This window comes from Eptesicus fuscus, chromosome 24 (genome assembly GCF_027574615.1).
Source record: "Eptesicus fuscus isolate TK198812 chromosome 24, DD_ASM_mEF_20220401, whole genome shotgun sequence".
Taxonomy (NCBI): Eukaryota; Metazoa; Chordata; class Mammalia; order Chiroptera; family Vespertilionidae; genus Eptesicus; species Eptesicus fuscus.
Window position 1 is genome coordinate 5,228,469 of NC_072496.1, and position 15,753 is coordinate 5,244,221.

General features: G+C 55.8%; 1 protein-coding gene and 1 long non-coding RNA gene across 3 annotated transcripts; one reads left to right on the forward strand and one right to left on the reverse strand.

The window, feature by feature from the left end:
• Positions 1–821: 821 nt before the first annotated feature.
• On the reverse strand, positions 822–2,919 carry LOC129148297 (uncharacterized). The gene is made up of 3 exons (XR_008555367.1): positions 2,865–2,919; positions 2,674–2,781; positions 822–869 (listed from the first exon to the last, which is right to left on the reverse strand). It is a non-coding gene; the product is annotated as an uncharacterized LOC129148297 (long non-coding RNA).
• Positions 2,920–3,380: 461 nt separating this feature from the next.
• GPR137B (G protein-coupled receptor 137B) lies at positions 3,381–15,504 on the forward strand. Of its 2 annotated transcripts, none has more exons than XM_054713119.1 (7): positions 3,381–3,944; positions 7,117–7,166; positions 9,239–9,461; positions 11,016–11,066; positions 12,814–12,942; positions 14,032–14,156; positions 15,041–15,504. In XM_054713119.1, the coding sequence occupies exons 1-7, from the start codon at positions 3,576–3,578 to the stop codon at positions 15,150–15,152; spliced, it is 1,059 nt and encodes a 352-aa protein (XP_054569094.1). In that variant the 5' UTR covers positions 3,381–3,575; the 3' UTR covers positions 15,153–15,504. The 2 variants fall into 2 exon arrangements, with proteins under 2 accessions (XP_054569094.1, XP_054569093.1); XM_054713118.1 differs by having other exon boundaries at positions 3,382–3,944; positions 10,917–11,066.
• Positions 15,505–15,753: the final 249 nt, after the last annotated feature.

Genomic DNA, 15,753 nt, shown 5'->3' on the forward strand with positions numbered 1-15,753 from the left:
CTATCCCCCGCCTGCCCCACCCCGTAGAAGCAGGCCCTGCTGAGTAGTGCTTTCCTGTATTCCTTTGTAACATGGGATGGCGGGATGGGGAGCCTCTCCCAGGGGGATATCGCAGGAGGTCCGTCTTGAGATTCCTTAGAAAACTCTTGCCTTCCTGAAACAGGAGTTGCTCTTTCTGTGTCCTCCCCATTTCTGCCTTGAATGCAGTGAAAAGCTACGCAACATGGCTTTTCATACCTGCTTTTTCTGCTTCAATTCACCCACGAGGGAACAACGTGGAAGATTAAAGCCCCTACATACGCTCACGGTAGGAAAGCAGATTGAAAGAGCCAGTTGTTCATGCTTGTAACAACTGACTTCTACATAATGTTAAAAAAACAACACACACACACACAACAAAACACAAGCATTTATTTTTTTTAAATATATTTTTATTGATTTCAGAGAGGGAGAGACAGAAATATTGACAATGATGAGAGAATCATGGACCAGCTGCCTCCTGCACGCCCCACACTGGGGATCGAGCCCACAACCCGGGCATGTGCCCTTGACCGGGAATCAAACCGTGACCTCCTAGTTCCTAGGTTGACGCTCAACCACTGAGCCATGCCGGCCGGGCACAAGCATTTATTTTTAAACTATGTTGTCAGGTTTTCTGTTCTTTGCAACTGTCTCTCCATTCCGAGCGGATACAGGCCGTTTCCAGTGTCCGGCATTGTGTGGTCAGCGATGCAAACCAGCATGGCCAGGCCAGGGGTGGGAGCAGTGTGGCCAAACCAGTTCTGCAGCATATTTCCCCCGTCACTCCTCTTTCTGAGGTCCTGACGGTTTCACGAGCGACATAACATGGCTTTTAACACATGCTTTTTCTGCTTAAATTCATCCAAGTTAAAAAAAAAAAAAAGATTAGGTCATTAGGGTGGGTTCTAGTCCAACACGACTGGTGTCCTTATAAAAAGAAATGTTGGACACAGATGCACACAGAGAGAACACTGTGAAGATAAAGGCAGAGAGTGGGGTAAAAATAAATAAAAATTAGCCCATGTCTATGTCTGTTGCTTGCGATCTAGAATCCTGAGAAATTCAGAAATGGACACCAGGAATGGTGGCAGAAACACACCCTCAAGGAATGGGGAGACCCTGCGATTGATGACTGTTCTGGTTGGATCTAAGGACAATAAAAATTCAAGAGGTGTCAAGACAGTTCAGGACACAAGTCGCCAGGAACAGTGACGTTAAGGCAGCGACAAACAGAGAGCAGCGTGAGGCACCCGGAACCCCGAACTGTGGGTGGAGGGCTAGACGCTCTGGTTAGAAACCTTAAATAAAATGAATGGCAGGGTCTTCAATCCTGGCTCCAGGGAGTCTGAACACCAGGGACCCGCTGACTCTGGAGAGAACACCTAACCTTTTGTTGCAACCTCAGCGAAACCAGAAGGGACACCTGTGGGTTCCTGACTCACAGCTGTTAGTTTCACAACCTTCTCTCTTCCCGACGATAACCAGGGAAGTGATCGGAAACAGTGAGCATCGGGAGACTCTGAATGGGGCATGCGGAGGGGACTGGGGACGCCTAACGCACACAGCTTCCCTTCTCCCTGCGTAGGGACACTGTTCCTCACTTGCTTCGAGACCTAGAATGCTCAGGGGTTGAGCATCGACCTAGGAACCAGGAGGTCAGGGTTCGATTCCCGGTCAGGGCACATGCCCGGGTTGCGGGCTCCATCCCCAGTGTGGGGGGTGCAGGAGGCAGCCAGTCAATAATTCTCTCCCCTTGTCGATATTTCTGTCTCTTTCCCTCCCTCTCTGAAATCAATAAAAATATATTGAGAGAGCGAGAGAGAGAGAGAGAGAGAGAGAGAGAGAGAGGGAGGGGTGCCCTCCAAAGTGAGGGATGGGTCGTTGAACCTCACACCTCTGACTACAGGAAAGAGACACGATGCTGATGCTCGGAGGCCCTCTTTATGGAAGCAACATTCATCACAGCCCAGGCCTCTGGGGACAAACCACATTCCTTCAGGATGATAACACAGAAAGGTAGTTTGGGATGTCCAGGCAAGCACTGGAAGGACATGGGTAGTTTCTATTCTAAGGACACTTCTCAACAAGCGGAGAGACTGACAACTATGCAGAGATGCTCTGTGATTACACAGGTGGTGCACCTAGCCTAAGCCCGGGTGGGTGATGGGTGGCGTGGTGATCTGGGAAGACTTCCCGGAGGAAGTGACCCTGTTACAGATGAGGATTTGTTCCGTTTTTGGAGACGGGTGTGGAGAGAGTTTTCTTGGCCTGGGAAGTTAAGAATCGGGTCGCTGTCTTCGGCACCAGAACCGCTCACGTAGAAATGCTTGCTCTACACTGCGGGCACCCCCAGAACAAGGCAGAAAAGCGCCCCTGGGGCGTAAAATTAGTCAACCTCACCACCGCCTCCGAGCAGCCACTCGCTCACGCCACAGCGAATGAGGGGCTTGTTGGTCCAGGAGGGACGGTCCTACTAGGCGGGTTGCATGGAACTGGAGGCAGGATCAGAGAGCGGTGCCACTTCCCTTAGAAGTCCTGCGGCTACGGCTACTGACGCCCCGAGCTTACGGGGCCCCCTGCGCCCTCCCCCCCCCCTCCGCACCCCCTCCACCCCCGTGCACTGAGCGGACGCGAGGGGCGCAGCGTACCCACCAGGGCGCACGGCGCGGGTCTCCGGAGCCGATGGCCGCCCCTGGGACCAGCCCTTCCTTCCGAGTTCACAGACTGAACCTGGAACACAGCACCCTGCCTTGGGCATTCCTGAATTTAGAAAGAAACGTCACCCCAACGTGCGCAGCCACGGAGCCGTCAAGTTTTAGTTTTAAAGGAAAAAAAAAAAACACCTTTCAAAGTTTGGTGTTTTCGAAAAGACTGAACTTCTGCAAAACAACAAGGAGTCATCAGGAAGCGCGAGACGCTGAGCTCTGTCCCTGAAGGGTGGATGGTGGGGAGGTCTAGGAGGCTTCGGGTTCGGGAGTGGGGGGAACGGAACCGGGGGCTTTGGGGGCGCGCGGGGCGGAGACGCACAGGGCCAGAGGCGCGGCACCTGGGGACGCGCGGGGCGGAGACGGCGAAGTGCGAGGGTGCGCGCAGCGAGACGTGGAGGGTGAAGGCGGGGCGCGCAGTGTGGGGGACGGGACCGGTGGGCCCAAGGGGCTGGCCGTGGGGCGCGCCGTGCGGGACGCGCGCGGGGCGGGGACGCGCAGGATGGCAAATGGGACGGGGGGCGGGGACGCGCAGGGGGGGGGACGGACGAAACGGGGGGAGCGGGGACGCGCAGGGTGGGGCGCGCCGGTGGGCCCACGGGACTGGCCGTGGGGCGCGCGCGGGGCGGGGGCGCGCGAATGCGTGCGGGGGCGCGCGGGGCGGGGGCGCGGCGCCGCCAATCCCAGACAAAGGCCGCCCCGTACATCATGTGGTGCCGGGAGGAAGTCGCCTGGTTGTCTTTCCTCCCGCAGCCGGACCCGGGCGGAGCGATGCGCGGAGACCCCCGCGCGGACGGCCCACCCCGATGAGGCCCGCGCCCCCGGCCGCGCCGCTGCGCCCCCGGCCCGATGGCGGCCCCGCGCTGGGACCCGCTGCGCAACGACTCGCTGCCGCCCACGCTGACCCCGGCCGTGCCCCCCTACGTGAAGCTCGGCCTCACCGGCGTCTACACCGCCTTCTACTCGCTGCTCTTCGCGTTCATCTACGCGCAGCTCTGGCTGGTGCTGCGCTACGGCCACAAGCGGCTCAGCTACCAGAGCGTCTTCCTCTTCCTCTGCCTCCTCTGGGCCTCGCTGCGCACCGTCCTCTTCTCCTTCTACTTCAGGGACTTCGTGGCGGCCAACGCGCTCGGCCCCTTCCTCTTCTGGCTGCTCTACTGCTGCCCCGTGTGCCTCCAGTTCTTCACGCTCACGCTCATGAACTTGTACTTCACGCAGGTGCGTGGGGCGCGCGGGAGGCGCCCGCACCTGGCAGGTGGCCGAGCGCAGCGCTGGGCGCGCGAGGGGGCGGGGGGCGGGGGACGGGAGTGGGGTGGGGTGGCTCTCGCAGTACCAGGGGGCTGAGAATGGGGGCAGATGCACTGGTTCTGGGGCGTCTGAGCCCACGCTACCTCCCTGCTGGCCTGTCTCTCAGGGGGTGCCCTCCCCTCCCCAAAAGAAGGGGAGGAGGACGGTGCGGGCTGGAGGCCACCTGTGAGTCTCTGCTCCCAGCCAGGCACCATCCGATGATGGGGGTGGGGCCCTGGCCCTCGCCACGCGGGACGTGGGCAGCATCTTCTGGCACAAGTCAGAATTGGTACCGAGGGCAAGGCGGACCCACCGGAGGACTTGAACTCTAGAATTTCTCCGCCGACCTCTGACCCCAGCCTGGAAAGGTCACCTGCATGCTTGTTTTTTGTTTTTTTTCCCCCAATCCTCACCTGAGGATATTTTCCCATTGATTTTTAGAGAGAGTGGGAGAGAGGGAAAGACAGAGAAATATCGATGTGAGAGAAGCACATCTGTTGGTTGCCTCCTGCCGGGGTAGGGGGTGAGTGGGGGGAGCCTGCAACCGAGGTAGGGACCCTTCACCAAATCGAACCCTGGACACTTTGGTCTGCAGGCCGATGCTCTGTCCACTGAGCCAAACCGGCTAGGGCCAGACTGGCTCTTTTGAGTGATAGCAGGTGGGAGGGACGGTCCTTGTTCGGGTGGGACATTCAGAGCCGCCAGCCCAGGAGCCCCCAGCCCAGGAGCCCCCAGCCCAGGAGCCCCCCTGAGCTGGGACTTACTAACTCCCACCCGGAAGTGCTGCACCCAGCCCCCTGAGCTGCTGCAGCCAGGCTCAGGCCGGCGCGAACGCCCAGACATTTCCTGGGGTGCTTTTACAGGAGCCACTTTATGGGGAGTGTTGTTAATAAGCCAAATGGGCTTGCCCGCGGTCACCGTGGAGTTAATGAAAGTGGAGTCTTTGTAAAGCACTTTGCAAACACTTGTGTTTAGCGTTGCATAAAGTTTAATAACGCGGCCACTGCCACGTCCTCGCCGCCTCTGATTCTCAGGTGGTTTCCAGGCACTAAAACGTCCGTTTTCACAAGGACTCTGCCCGAGGGGAGGGCACCCAGCATGCCACCTGCCGAGGGTAATTTGAGAGCTGTCTCATGGGACAGCCAGTGGGACTCAGTGGCTGAGCGTCGACCTATGAACCAGGAGGTCACGGTTCAATTCCCGGTCAGGGCCCATGCCCAGGTTGTGGTCTCGATCCCCTGTAGGGGGCGTGCAGGAGGCAGCCGATCCATGATACTCTCTCATCACTGATGTTTCTCTCTCTTTCTTCCTCTCTGAAATCAGTAAAAATATTTTTTTAATTAAAAAAAATTTTTTTTAAGTAAGCTGTCCCATGGGCAGAGGCTTGGTGCAAGTAGGCATTGCATTCCTTTGAACAGTGTCTGTTTCTCTAAAGAAAGTGTCATTGATTGAATTTTAAAAAGAAAAAAAAAAGGTAGAAAAAGGATAGATTGCCCTGGTGTAGTGGAAGTCCTTGACTAAAAATTTGGAGGAAATAGCATCTATACTGTTTTTAGTAGCTTTGGTATCAAAATGGATCTACACGAAAGCCCTCTTGTTAGTCCCGCTTATCAGCGTATTTTCCAGTCCAGGAATAAATGTGTGTGATCTCTCCAAACACGACTTTTTAAAAATACGTATTTTTTATTGGGAACTGGAGGAGGAGCATTAGGAGCTAAGTGTGGCCGTAGCCATGGTAACTGCGATGGCCGGCTGGTTGGCATGTGGTCTGGACCAGGACAGAGATGACCTGGTCGTACAGGAGCCATCGGGAAGAGGGAGTACGGGGAGCCCGGGGGGCCTTCGTCACTTCGGGGCAAGAAGAGGAAGAGGAGAGGAAGGGAGAGGGAGAGAGAGATATAGAAACATCCATGATGAGAGAGCATCATTGATTGGCTGCCTCCTGCACGCCCCCTACTGGGGATCGAGCCCACAACCCCGGGCGTGTGCCCTGACTGGGAATCAAACCTGGGACCTCCTGGTTCATAGGTCGACGCTCAACCACTGAGCCACACCGGCCGGCCAGAGCCGTGCCATCTCACCGTGGGCTGTCGCAGGCCCCAGGCCCGCAGGTTTGCGTAACTTCTGCAATCTGTCGGGAGGAAGTGCGCACAGAGGAACCGCGGGAGAGGACAGCAGATGTGTCGGGAGTGCCTAACCCTTGGACTCCGGAGGTTCCCTTTATGCTCGAGAAAGCGCCTGTGTCACAGCTGAGCGGCTCTGCACTGGGAATCGTGGTCTGAGGACACACACGAGATGACGGGCAGCAGCAGGGCTGGCACGCAGAGTCCCCAGGTCCCACGCCACCTCTCCCTCACCAAAACCCACACGGACTGCTCCTCACCTCCTTTTACAGATGAGGAACTTGAGCCCTAGCTGGTTTGGCTCCGTGGATAGAGCATCGACCTGCAGACTGAAGGGTCCTGGGTTCGATTCCCAGCCAAGGGCATGTACCTCGGTTGCAGGCTTGATCCCTGGCCCTGGTCAGGGCGATGTCTCTCTCTCACATCGATGTTTTCTCTCTCTGTCTCTCCCCCTCCCTTCCACTCTCTCTGAAAATCAGTGGAAAAATATCCTCAGGTGAAGATTAACGAAAAAAAAAGAAAGAAAAAAACAAACATCTGAGGGACTTGAGGCACAGAGAGGTTAGGTAACGGTTCCAGAGTCACACAGCTGCGCATGGTGGAGCCAGGATGCAAAGCGTGGGGAGCAGCCCCGGCGCCCGCACTCCCGGCATCTCTCGGTGCCCACCGTAGGTGGGCACAGCCGTGGCCCGTGTACGGTGGGCCGCCACGCCTCAGGGAGGACCGTGACCCAGAGCTGTGTTCCGGCGCCCACACGTGGCAGACAGGTCGCCATGGGGTCGCAGACAAGTTGCAGAGGGCACGGAGACCCTGCCAGGCGGGCTGGGTGTTTGTGAACGAGAGGAGGAGCGTGCGCCCGCCTGCGTGACGACGCCGCGTTCAGGGCCTGCGCCGGTGGGGAGGGAGTCCCGCGTGGCGGTGTCATCTCCGCGGGGTCAGCTGACTGTGTCCCCAACCCGCCCTGTGTTCTGTCGCTGCAGGTGATTTTCAAGGCCAAGTCCAAGTACTCTCCAGAATTACTCAAGTACCGGTAAGTGCCGGCGGGTTCCCGGGAGAGCAGGGGAGCGGCTCCGCGGGGGCCGCCCCGACAGGCGCGGGGGTTCTGGGTCTCGCAGCGGGTCCCTGGGGTGAGTGTGCACGAGTGTGTGTGTGTATGTGGGTGTGTGCGAGTGTGCGTAAGTGTGCATGAGTGTGTGTGTGCGTGAGTGTGTGAATGTGAGTGTGTGTGTGTGTGTGAGTGCATGTGTGAATGTGAGTGTGTATATGTGAGTATGCGTGTGTGTCAGTGTGAGAGTGTATGTGTGAATGTATGTGTGAGTGCATATATGAATGTATGTATATGTGAGTATGTGTGTGTATGTGAATTGTGTGAGTGCATATGTGTATGTGTGAGTGCATATGTGTATGAGTGTGTATGTGTGTGAATGTGTATGTGTGTGTGAGTGCATATATGTGAGTATGAGTGTATGTGTGTGAGTGTGTATGTGTGTGAATGTGTGAGTGTATGTGTGAGTGCATATGTGAGTATGTAATTGTGAGTATGAGTGTGTATGTGTGTGAATGTATGTGTGAGTGTATGTGTGAGTGCATATGTGAATGTGTTTGTATATGTATGAGTGTGTATATGTGTGTGTGTATGTGTGAGTGCATATGTGAATGTGAGTGTGTATATGTAAGTGTGTGTGTGAGTTTGAGTGTATGTGTGAGTGTGTGAATGTATGTGTGAGTCTATGTGTGTGTGTGTATATGTGAGTATGAGTGTGTATGTGAGTGTGACAGAAATCAGTCAGGAGTCTGAGATCGTATGTTGGGAACGACGGTGCAGTGTGGTCGTTGGGAACTGGAGGAGGAGCGTTAGGAGCTAAGCGTGGCCGTGGCCGTGGCCGTGGTGACTGCGATGGCCGGCTCGTTGGCACGTGGTCGGGACCAGGACAGAGGTGACCTGGTCGTACAGGAGCCATCGCCGCAGGAAGAGGGGTGCGGGGAGCCCGGTGCCTTCGTCCCTTCGGGGCAAGAGGAGGAAGAGGGAGCGGGGGCTCCCCGGGGACGGCCCGGGGCAGGGGGCGGCCGGGAGCTGGGGTTGGGGAGATGGCGCCCCGAGGGTTCCGCCCTGGAGCTGGCGAGTCGGTCGTGGGGCCGGAGAGGACGGGGTGGCAGCGGGCCGGGGACCCTGGGGAGAAGCAGGTTTCTAGAATCTGCTGCTGGTGAAGGGAGAGGCTCTGGGGGAGGGGAGGGGACAGCCGGCGGGAGTCGCTGTCAGTGTTTTCAGTTGGTGACACCGAGGCTCAGGCAGGTGGATGTTGCCAGGCTCCCAGGGAGCGGGGTGGTGAGCTGCTCTGGGAACCAGCTCCGAGCCGAGCCCGTGCTTGATGACCCCGGTATTCGGTCCTCAGGCCGCCCGGGGCGGGGCGTGAGGCTCCAGAGCCCGGGCACCTTCCTGAGGGCACAGCCTGCGGTTCGAGTCCTGGACCGCCCGCCTCCAGAGCCCACCTCCGAAGTGTTTGTCGCCCGGCCGGTGTGGCTCAGCGGTTGAGCATCAACCTATGAACCAGGAGGTCACGGTTCAATTCCCGGTCAGGGCACAGGCCTAGGTTGCAGGCTCGATCCGCAGTGGGGGGCGTGCAGGAGGCAGCCAATCAGTGATTTTCTCTCATCATTGATGTTTCTCTCTCTCCCTCTCCTTTCTTCTCTGAAATCAATAAATATATATTTAAAACAAACAAACAAACAAACAAAAAAGCCCTGGCTGGTGTGGCTCAGTGGATAGAGCATCAGCCTGCAGACCAAAGGGTCCCGGGTTCGGTTCTGATCAAGGGCAGGTACCTCAGTTGCAGGCTCCTCCCCAGCCCGGGCCCTGGTCGGGGCATGTGCAGGAGGCAACCCATCGATGTGTTTCTCTCACATCGATGTTTCGCTGTCTCTCCCTCTCTCTTCCTCACTCTAAAAATCAATGGGAAAATATCCTCGGGTGAGGATTAAAACACAAACAAATAAACCAGAGTGTGTGTGAACGTTGGCACGTCCGGCCTCACCATAAAAACACCTGCGGGTTGACCCGGACGAGGCAGCTGTGGTGCCCTAACCTCTCCCCCTCCCTCCCAGGCTGCCCCTGTACCTGGCCTCGCTGCTCATCAGCCTCGTGTTCCTGCTGGTGAACCTCACCTGCGCGGTGCTGGTGAAGACGGGGACCTGGGAGAGGAAGGCCATCGTCTCCGTGCGCGTGGCCATCAACGACACCCTCTTCGTGCTGTGCGCCGTCTCCCTGTCCGTCTGCCTCTACAAGATCTCTAAGATGTCCTTGGCCAACATCTACTTGGAGTCCAGGGTGAGGTGCCGGCGGGCCCGGGAGCCGTCCTTCCGCCGGGTCTAAAAACGGCGGCCTGGTCCGCACGCTTCCCACCTGACCTGCCAATGATTAGCCACACCCCGCGGCGGCCCCTGAACTTGGTGTGCGAGACGCATTCCGTGTCGGGGGCTCGGGGCAGCGGAGTGTGCAGAATGGACTCCTGGCCTGGAGGTGCCAGGGTTTTAACCACCGTTTCACTTCATTTACTTATTTTTTAAAATATCTCTTTATTGATTTCAGAGGGGAAGGGAGAGGGAGAGAGAAACATCAGTGATGAGAATCACTGACTGGCTGCCTCCTGCACGCCCCACACTGGGGATGGAGCCTGCAACCCGGCATGTGCCCTGACCAGGAATTGAACCGTGACCTCCTGGTTCATAGGTCGATGCTCAACCACTGAACCATGCCAGCCAGGCCTTTTTTTTTTTTTTTAAATATTTATTGTTGAAAGTTTTACAGAGGCCCCCCCTTTCCCCCATTGACCTCTTCCAGCTCGTTCCCACCCTCCCCCAGGCCCTCACCACCCCGTTGTCTGTGTCCACGGGTTATGCATAGATGCATAGAAGTTCATTAGTTGATCTCTTCCCACCCACCCACCTACCCTGCCTTCCCTCTGAGCTGTTGTGCTAAGCGAAATAAGCCAGCCAGAGAAAGTATCACACGATCTCACTCCTACGTGGAATCTAAGGAACAAAATAAACTGATGAACAAAAATAGACCCAGAGACACGGACGCATGAAGATAGGGTCAACCGACCGCCTGACTTCCTTGTTCTGGCAAGTGGTGTGCCGCGCCGGCACGGCCAAGGGTGACCCTGAGTGGGGGCGGCTGAAAGGCTTAGGAAAGACAGACAAGAGGATGAAAGCTGGGTCTCGGTGGGACACTGCTTCCTGAGAGACAGCGCCGCACCCCACAAGCCGTGTCTTTATTTTATAGCCAGATGCCACGAGGCAAAGGAAGGGTGTGGTCAAGATGTTGACAACATTCTCCTGGGTTTCCATCCTGCTCAGCTACATGCCCCTGAACTCTATCACGCCCACATCACTCAGGCACGTGGGGCCACGTGTTCGGATCATAGGTGCAAGCTCACAACCACAGCTGTTGGCTGTCATGGTGCGGGGAGGGCCCTGTCCTCCACGCGGGGACTTGCACGTGGCCATGAGGGGACTGTGCCCTCTCCTCAGTCCGAGGCTTGAACCTGTCCAAACGCTGTGGCCGCGCCCCACAAAGTGGCCCACGTCTTAGCCTGCTGAAGGCTCCTGCAGATCCGCTCCCAGGCTTTGCGGCGTCTGCGTGCAGCTAACGGGGGTTTTGGGAAGGGCTGTGGGACGGGAGGTCGGAGTGGGGCCTGCAGCCCGAGGGTGGCGGGGCCTGGGAGGAGGCCGGTGCCCGCACCTGGCGTGGGCGCGCCCCTCACGGCTCCCGCCTTTGCAGGGCTCCTCCGTGTGCCAGGTGACCGCCGTGGGCGTGACCGTGGTCCTGCTGTACGCCTCCCGCGCCTGCTACAACCTGTTCATCTTATCCTTCTCTCAGAGCAAGAACGTGCATTCCTTCGATTACGACTGGTACAACGTGTCCGACCAGGTAGGTCAGTGGGCGCGAGGGGACGTCCCCTGCCGCATCCCATGTAGCAGAGTGTGAAGTTCTTTGCTTTGAACGGCCGGGTGACCTTGAGGGTCGCCTGTGTGGGAACCGCATCCTCACCTGTAAAACGGGATCGAAGTACCTGCGAAACCTGTACACACACACACACACACACACACACACACACACACACACACACACACACTTTCTCATTACAAGTGCTTCCATATAAATGGAAATGGTGCCCTCGCCGGGTTGGCTCAGTGGATAGAGCATCCGCCTGCGAACTGAAAGGTCCCAGGTTCGATTCCAGTCAACACGCCCAGGTTGTGGGCTCGATCCCCAGTGCGGGGCTTGCAGGAGGCAGCTGATCAATGACTCTCTCTCATCATGGATGCTTCTCTCTCTCTCTCTTCCTCCTCCTTCCTCTCTGAAATAAATCAAAAATATATTTAAAAAAATGGAAATGGTCTTACTGCAGGGTGAAATTTGCACAGGTAAAACCAGTTATATTTAGGTTTTGAAAATCCATGAAATTACAACGTCAGACTTTTTTTTTTTTTTTTAATGGCGCACGAGTACCAGTAGCGTTGGAGGAAATCTAGGCGAAGGGGACTGAGGACATTCAGGTGTTCGCGAAAGCTCATGTTACCGGTGGTCTCACGGTGTCTCTCTCTCTTTGTCATCTCTTCTGGAAATTCATAAATTATAAAGCAGGTGCACAAAGGTCGTGAGATGTCATCTGGCATCGTTGTCCACAAAAGCTCAAAATGAAAAGCAACGAGAATGAGTTTGCATTCCCTCACCTGACAAATACTGCTTCTCCGGCCCTGGACAGAGCCGGGGATATGCGAGAACAGACTGCCTCCCTCTCTGCCTCCCGGGGTTTCTGGCCTCTGAGGAAGAGAGAAGCACAGAGAAGCCATCACAGTACAGAAACAGAACAAGGAGGCGGGTGGTCCAGGACTCGAATATATAGATAAATACTTTTATTGATTTCAGAGAGGGAGGGAGAGAGAAACATCAGTGATGAGAGAGGATCATTGATCAGCTGCCTCCTGCACACCCCCCACTGGGGATCAAGGTCACACATCCTGGGCATGTGCCCCGACTGGGAATCGAACCCGGGACCTCTTGGTCCATGGGACGATGCTGGACCACTGAGCCACCACAGCCAGGCGAGCTTCTATAACCAATTTAAAATACGACCACAATTCTTTTTTTCTTTTTTTTAAATATATTTTATTGATTTTTTACAGAGAGGAAGAGAGAGGGATAGAGTTAGAAACATCGATGAGAGAGAAACATCGATCAGCTGCCTCCTGCACACCCCCTACTGGGGATGTGCCCGCAACCAAGGCACATGCCCCTTGACCGGAATCGAACCTGGGACCCTTCAGTCCGCAGGCCGACGCTCTATCCACTGAGCCAAACCGGTTTTGGCACGACCACAATTCTTTACATTCTGCAGCTTTTGGGGGATATTTATTTATAGATACTGTGTGTGGCAAAGCATGTGGCCACGTGTGCACGTCATTCGTGTGGACGGGAAGAGACATGTTGTAGATGGAATGCGAGATGCGCAGTTTCTGAGGAGTTGGTTTCGGCTGCTGCACTTCGGTGCGGCCTGAGAGAGAAGGAAAAGGACCGGCCCTTCGCGGCTTCGGGTACACTGTCTGTCTGTCTGTCTGTCTGTCCTGTTCCCTCTGCCCTCGGCCCCTGGCTGCACTCCCCCCTCTCCCCACAGGCGGACCTGAAGAACCAGCTGGGAGATGCGGGGTACGTGGTGTTCGGGGTGGTCCTCTTCGTGTGGGAGCTCCTGCCCACCACCCTGGTCGTGTACTTCTTCCGCGTCCGAAACCCGGCCAGGGACCTGGTGAGTCCGGTGAACCGCTGGGCACCTGCAGGAAACAGCGCCCCGTTCTAAGCGCAGACGGGCCGTGGGCCTTTGGTTCTCAGCTTGGCCGTCGAAAGCCTGCTTCAGCCTGCTGTGATGTAGGACGTCGCCGTGCCTCACGGAGCCTTTTGGACCCTGGATTCCCATGGCCCGTGAAGGGAGGGCTCCCTCCCACACGCCTCCTCTGAGGCCCTTATACCCAAACCAGACGAAGGAACGACAGAGAGAGACCATCCCATAACAACTTGGTTTCAGACTCTGGGGGTTGACTTTTATTTTTTAATTTTTTAAAAATATATTTTTATCGATTTTAGAAAGGAAGGAGAGGGGGAGAGAGAGAGAAACATCAATGATGAGAGAGAACCCTGCACGCCCCCACACTGGGGATGGAGCCCGCAACCCGGGCACGTGCCCTGACCGGGAATCGAACCGTGACCTCCTGGTTTACAGATTGACGCTCAACCGCTGAGCCACGCCGGCCGGGCTAATTTCATTCTTTTCAATTGCTGTGAATGCCCACAGGATTACTGTACAGGTTGATACCCAATTTGGGACCATCTCGCTTGGCTAATCCGGGCGTTGTCTGGTTTTTCGTTTCGGGGTTCAGACTGTGATACTTCATGGTCGTAAGCAGAACTCTGAAAGAAGATGTCCACATGGTAAAAGAAAGAGGACCTCGTCCTGACCAGTGTGGCTCATTGGATAGAGCACTGGCCTGCGGACTGAAGGGACCCAGGTTCGATTCTGGTCAAGGGCGTGTACCTTGGTTGCGGGCACATCCCCAGTAGGGGGTGTGCAGGAGGCAGCTGATCGATGTTTCTCTCTCATCGATGTTTCTAACTCCCTATCCCTCTTCCTTCCTCTCTGTAAAAAAATCAATAAAATATATTTAAAATTAAAAAAAAAAAAAAAAGAGTACCTCTTCAAAATAAAAGCAGGAGAAACACACTCTGCAGCGGAACAGGGGGGCCTCTGCCCGGAGGAGGAGAACCCCTCTTGTCTCCCGCAGGAGGCCTGGTTCCCCGTTGCCCGTGTCCGAGGGGCGCTGACCAGTCCCTGTCTTTCCAGACCAGTCCGGGCATGGTCCCCAGCCACGGGTTCAGCCCCAGGTCCTACTTCTTCGACAACCCCCGGAGATACGACAGCGACGACGACCTCGCCTGGAACGTCGCCCCTCAGGGACTGCAGGGAAGGTGAGCCCTCGCTCGGGCTGGGAAGGAGTCTGTTGGATTGATTCTCAAAGGCTCGTTAGCTTTTTTAAAAGCTTTTTTAAAACATACATTTTTATTGATTATAGAGAGGAAGGGAGAGGGAGAGGGAGAGAGAAACATCCATGAGGAGAGAATCATGGATCGGCTGCCTCCTGCACGCCCCACACTGGAGATGGAGCCCGCAACCCGGGCATGTGCCCTGACCGGGAATCGAACCGTGACCTCCTGGTTCCTAGGTCAGTGCTCAACCACTGAGCCACACGATTAAGGCCTAAGCAGTTTATAGGTAGGAACTCAAAAAAGCCCCCTGAGGCAGTCACAGGTGATAACACAGGCACAGACACGCAGGTAGCAAAGGGTACGTACGCACTCCGCGTTAGGGTTCAGGTAGCTTGTTGCTAGGACCTGTGTTACCCACCGTGATGGGTTTGTGGTTCTGGGATCACTGGACCCGGGGGCTCTGGAGTTGAGTAGACTGTGCGTGGGCCTCTAGCCGCTGCCCAGAGCACTGGCTTGTGGAACCATGGGCTTCTAGCAGCCGCCTTAGCCCTAGGCGGTGTGGCTCAGTGGATAGCGTATTGGCCTGCAGACTGAAAGGTCCCAGGTTCGATTCCGGTCAAGGGCACGTGCCCGGGTTGCGGGCTCGATCCCCAGTAGTGGGGCGTGCAGGAGGCAGCCGATCCATGATTCTCTTCCATCATTGATGTTTCTCTCCCTCTCCCTTCCTCTCTGAGATCAATAAAATACATTTTTAAAAAATGAAGCCGCCTTAGAAATCCTCGGAATTGTCGGCGGTTTACACAGAGTCCTCGATGGTAAGGTCAGCGTTTCACGCCACGGAAATACCTCTTTTTTTTCTCTCGAAGTTTCGCTCCCGACTACTACGACTGGGGACAGCAGACCAACAGCTTCCTGGCGCAAGCGGGGACTCTACCTCCGGATTCGGCTGTGGATCCTGACAAGCCACGCCATGGGTAGCACCGGCTAACAGTGTTACGGACCGTTCCCCGGTGGAGAAGCTTGAGGAGAACGGACGGAACGAACGCCGAATCTTTGGGACACTTTTCCTCACCAAGTAGGACGTGACTTTTATTTGCCACAGGTTCCTCCCGGCTGCATAGGGCTCAGCAGTAACGTAGATCAACACAACCTGATTTTAGTACTAAAAAAAGGGAGCCCCGGCTGCCTGTCTCCAGGGGTCTAATTTAAACTTTAAAAAATTCTGTACTTTTATGAAAATGTATTTTATATAACTTAAATAATAATGCTAAACTATATACTCGGGGGTTTGGAGAAGGTGACTGCAATACAGTTTCTAGTTTGCACAGACGTTGATGCATAATTCACTTTAAAAAGTATGGACGCCCTGGCCGGTGTGGCTCAGTGGATAGAGCGTCAGCCTGCGGTCAAGGACACGTACCTCGGTTGCAGGCTCCGCCCTGGCCCGGGCCCTGGTCCAGGCTCGTGCAGGAGGCAATCGGTCGATGTGTTTCTCTCACATCGATGTTTCTCTCTGTCTTTCCCTCTCTCTAAAAATCAGCGGAGGGGAAAAGAATAAGAAAAGTATACAGTGTGTGGT

Bases quoted from the DNA above. Each gene is read 5' to 3' on its own strand.
- GPR137B (XM_054713118.1), top strand. From the start codon at position 3,576: ATGGCGGCCCCGCGCTGGGACCCGCTGCGCAACGACTCGCTGCCGCCC. The intron at 12,943-14,031 runs GTGAGTCCGGTG...CTGTCTTTCCAG, and splicing joins GAAACCCGGCCAGGGACCTG to ACCAGTCCGGGCATGGTCCC. The intron at 14,157-15,040 runs GTGAGCCCTCGC...TTTCTCTCGAAG, and splicing joins CCTCAGGGACTGCAGGGAAG to TTTCGCTCCCGACTACTACG.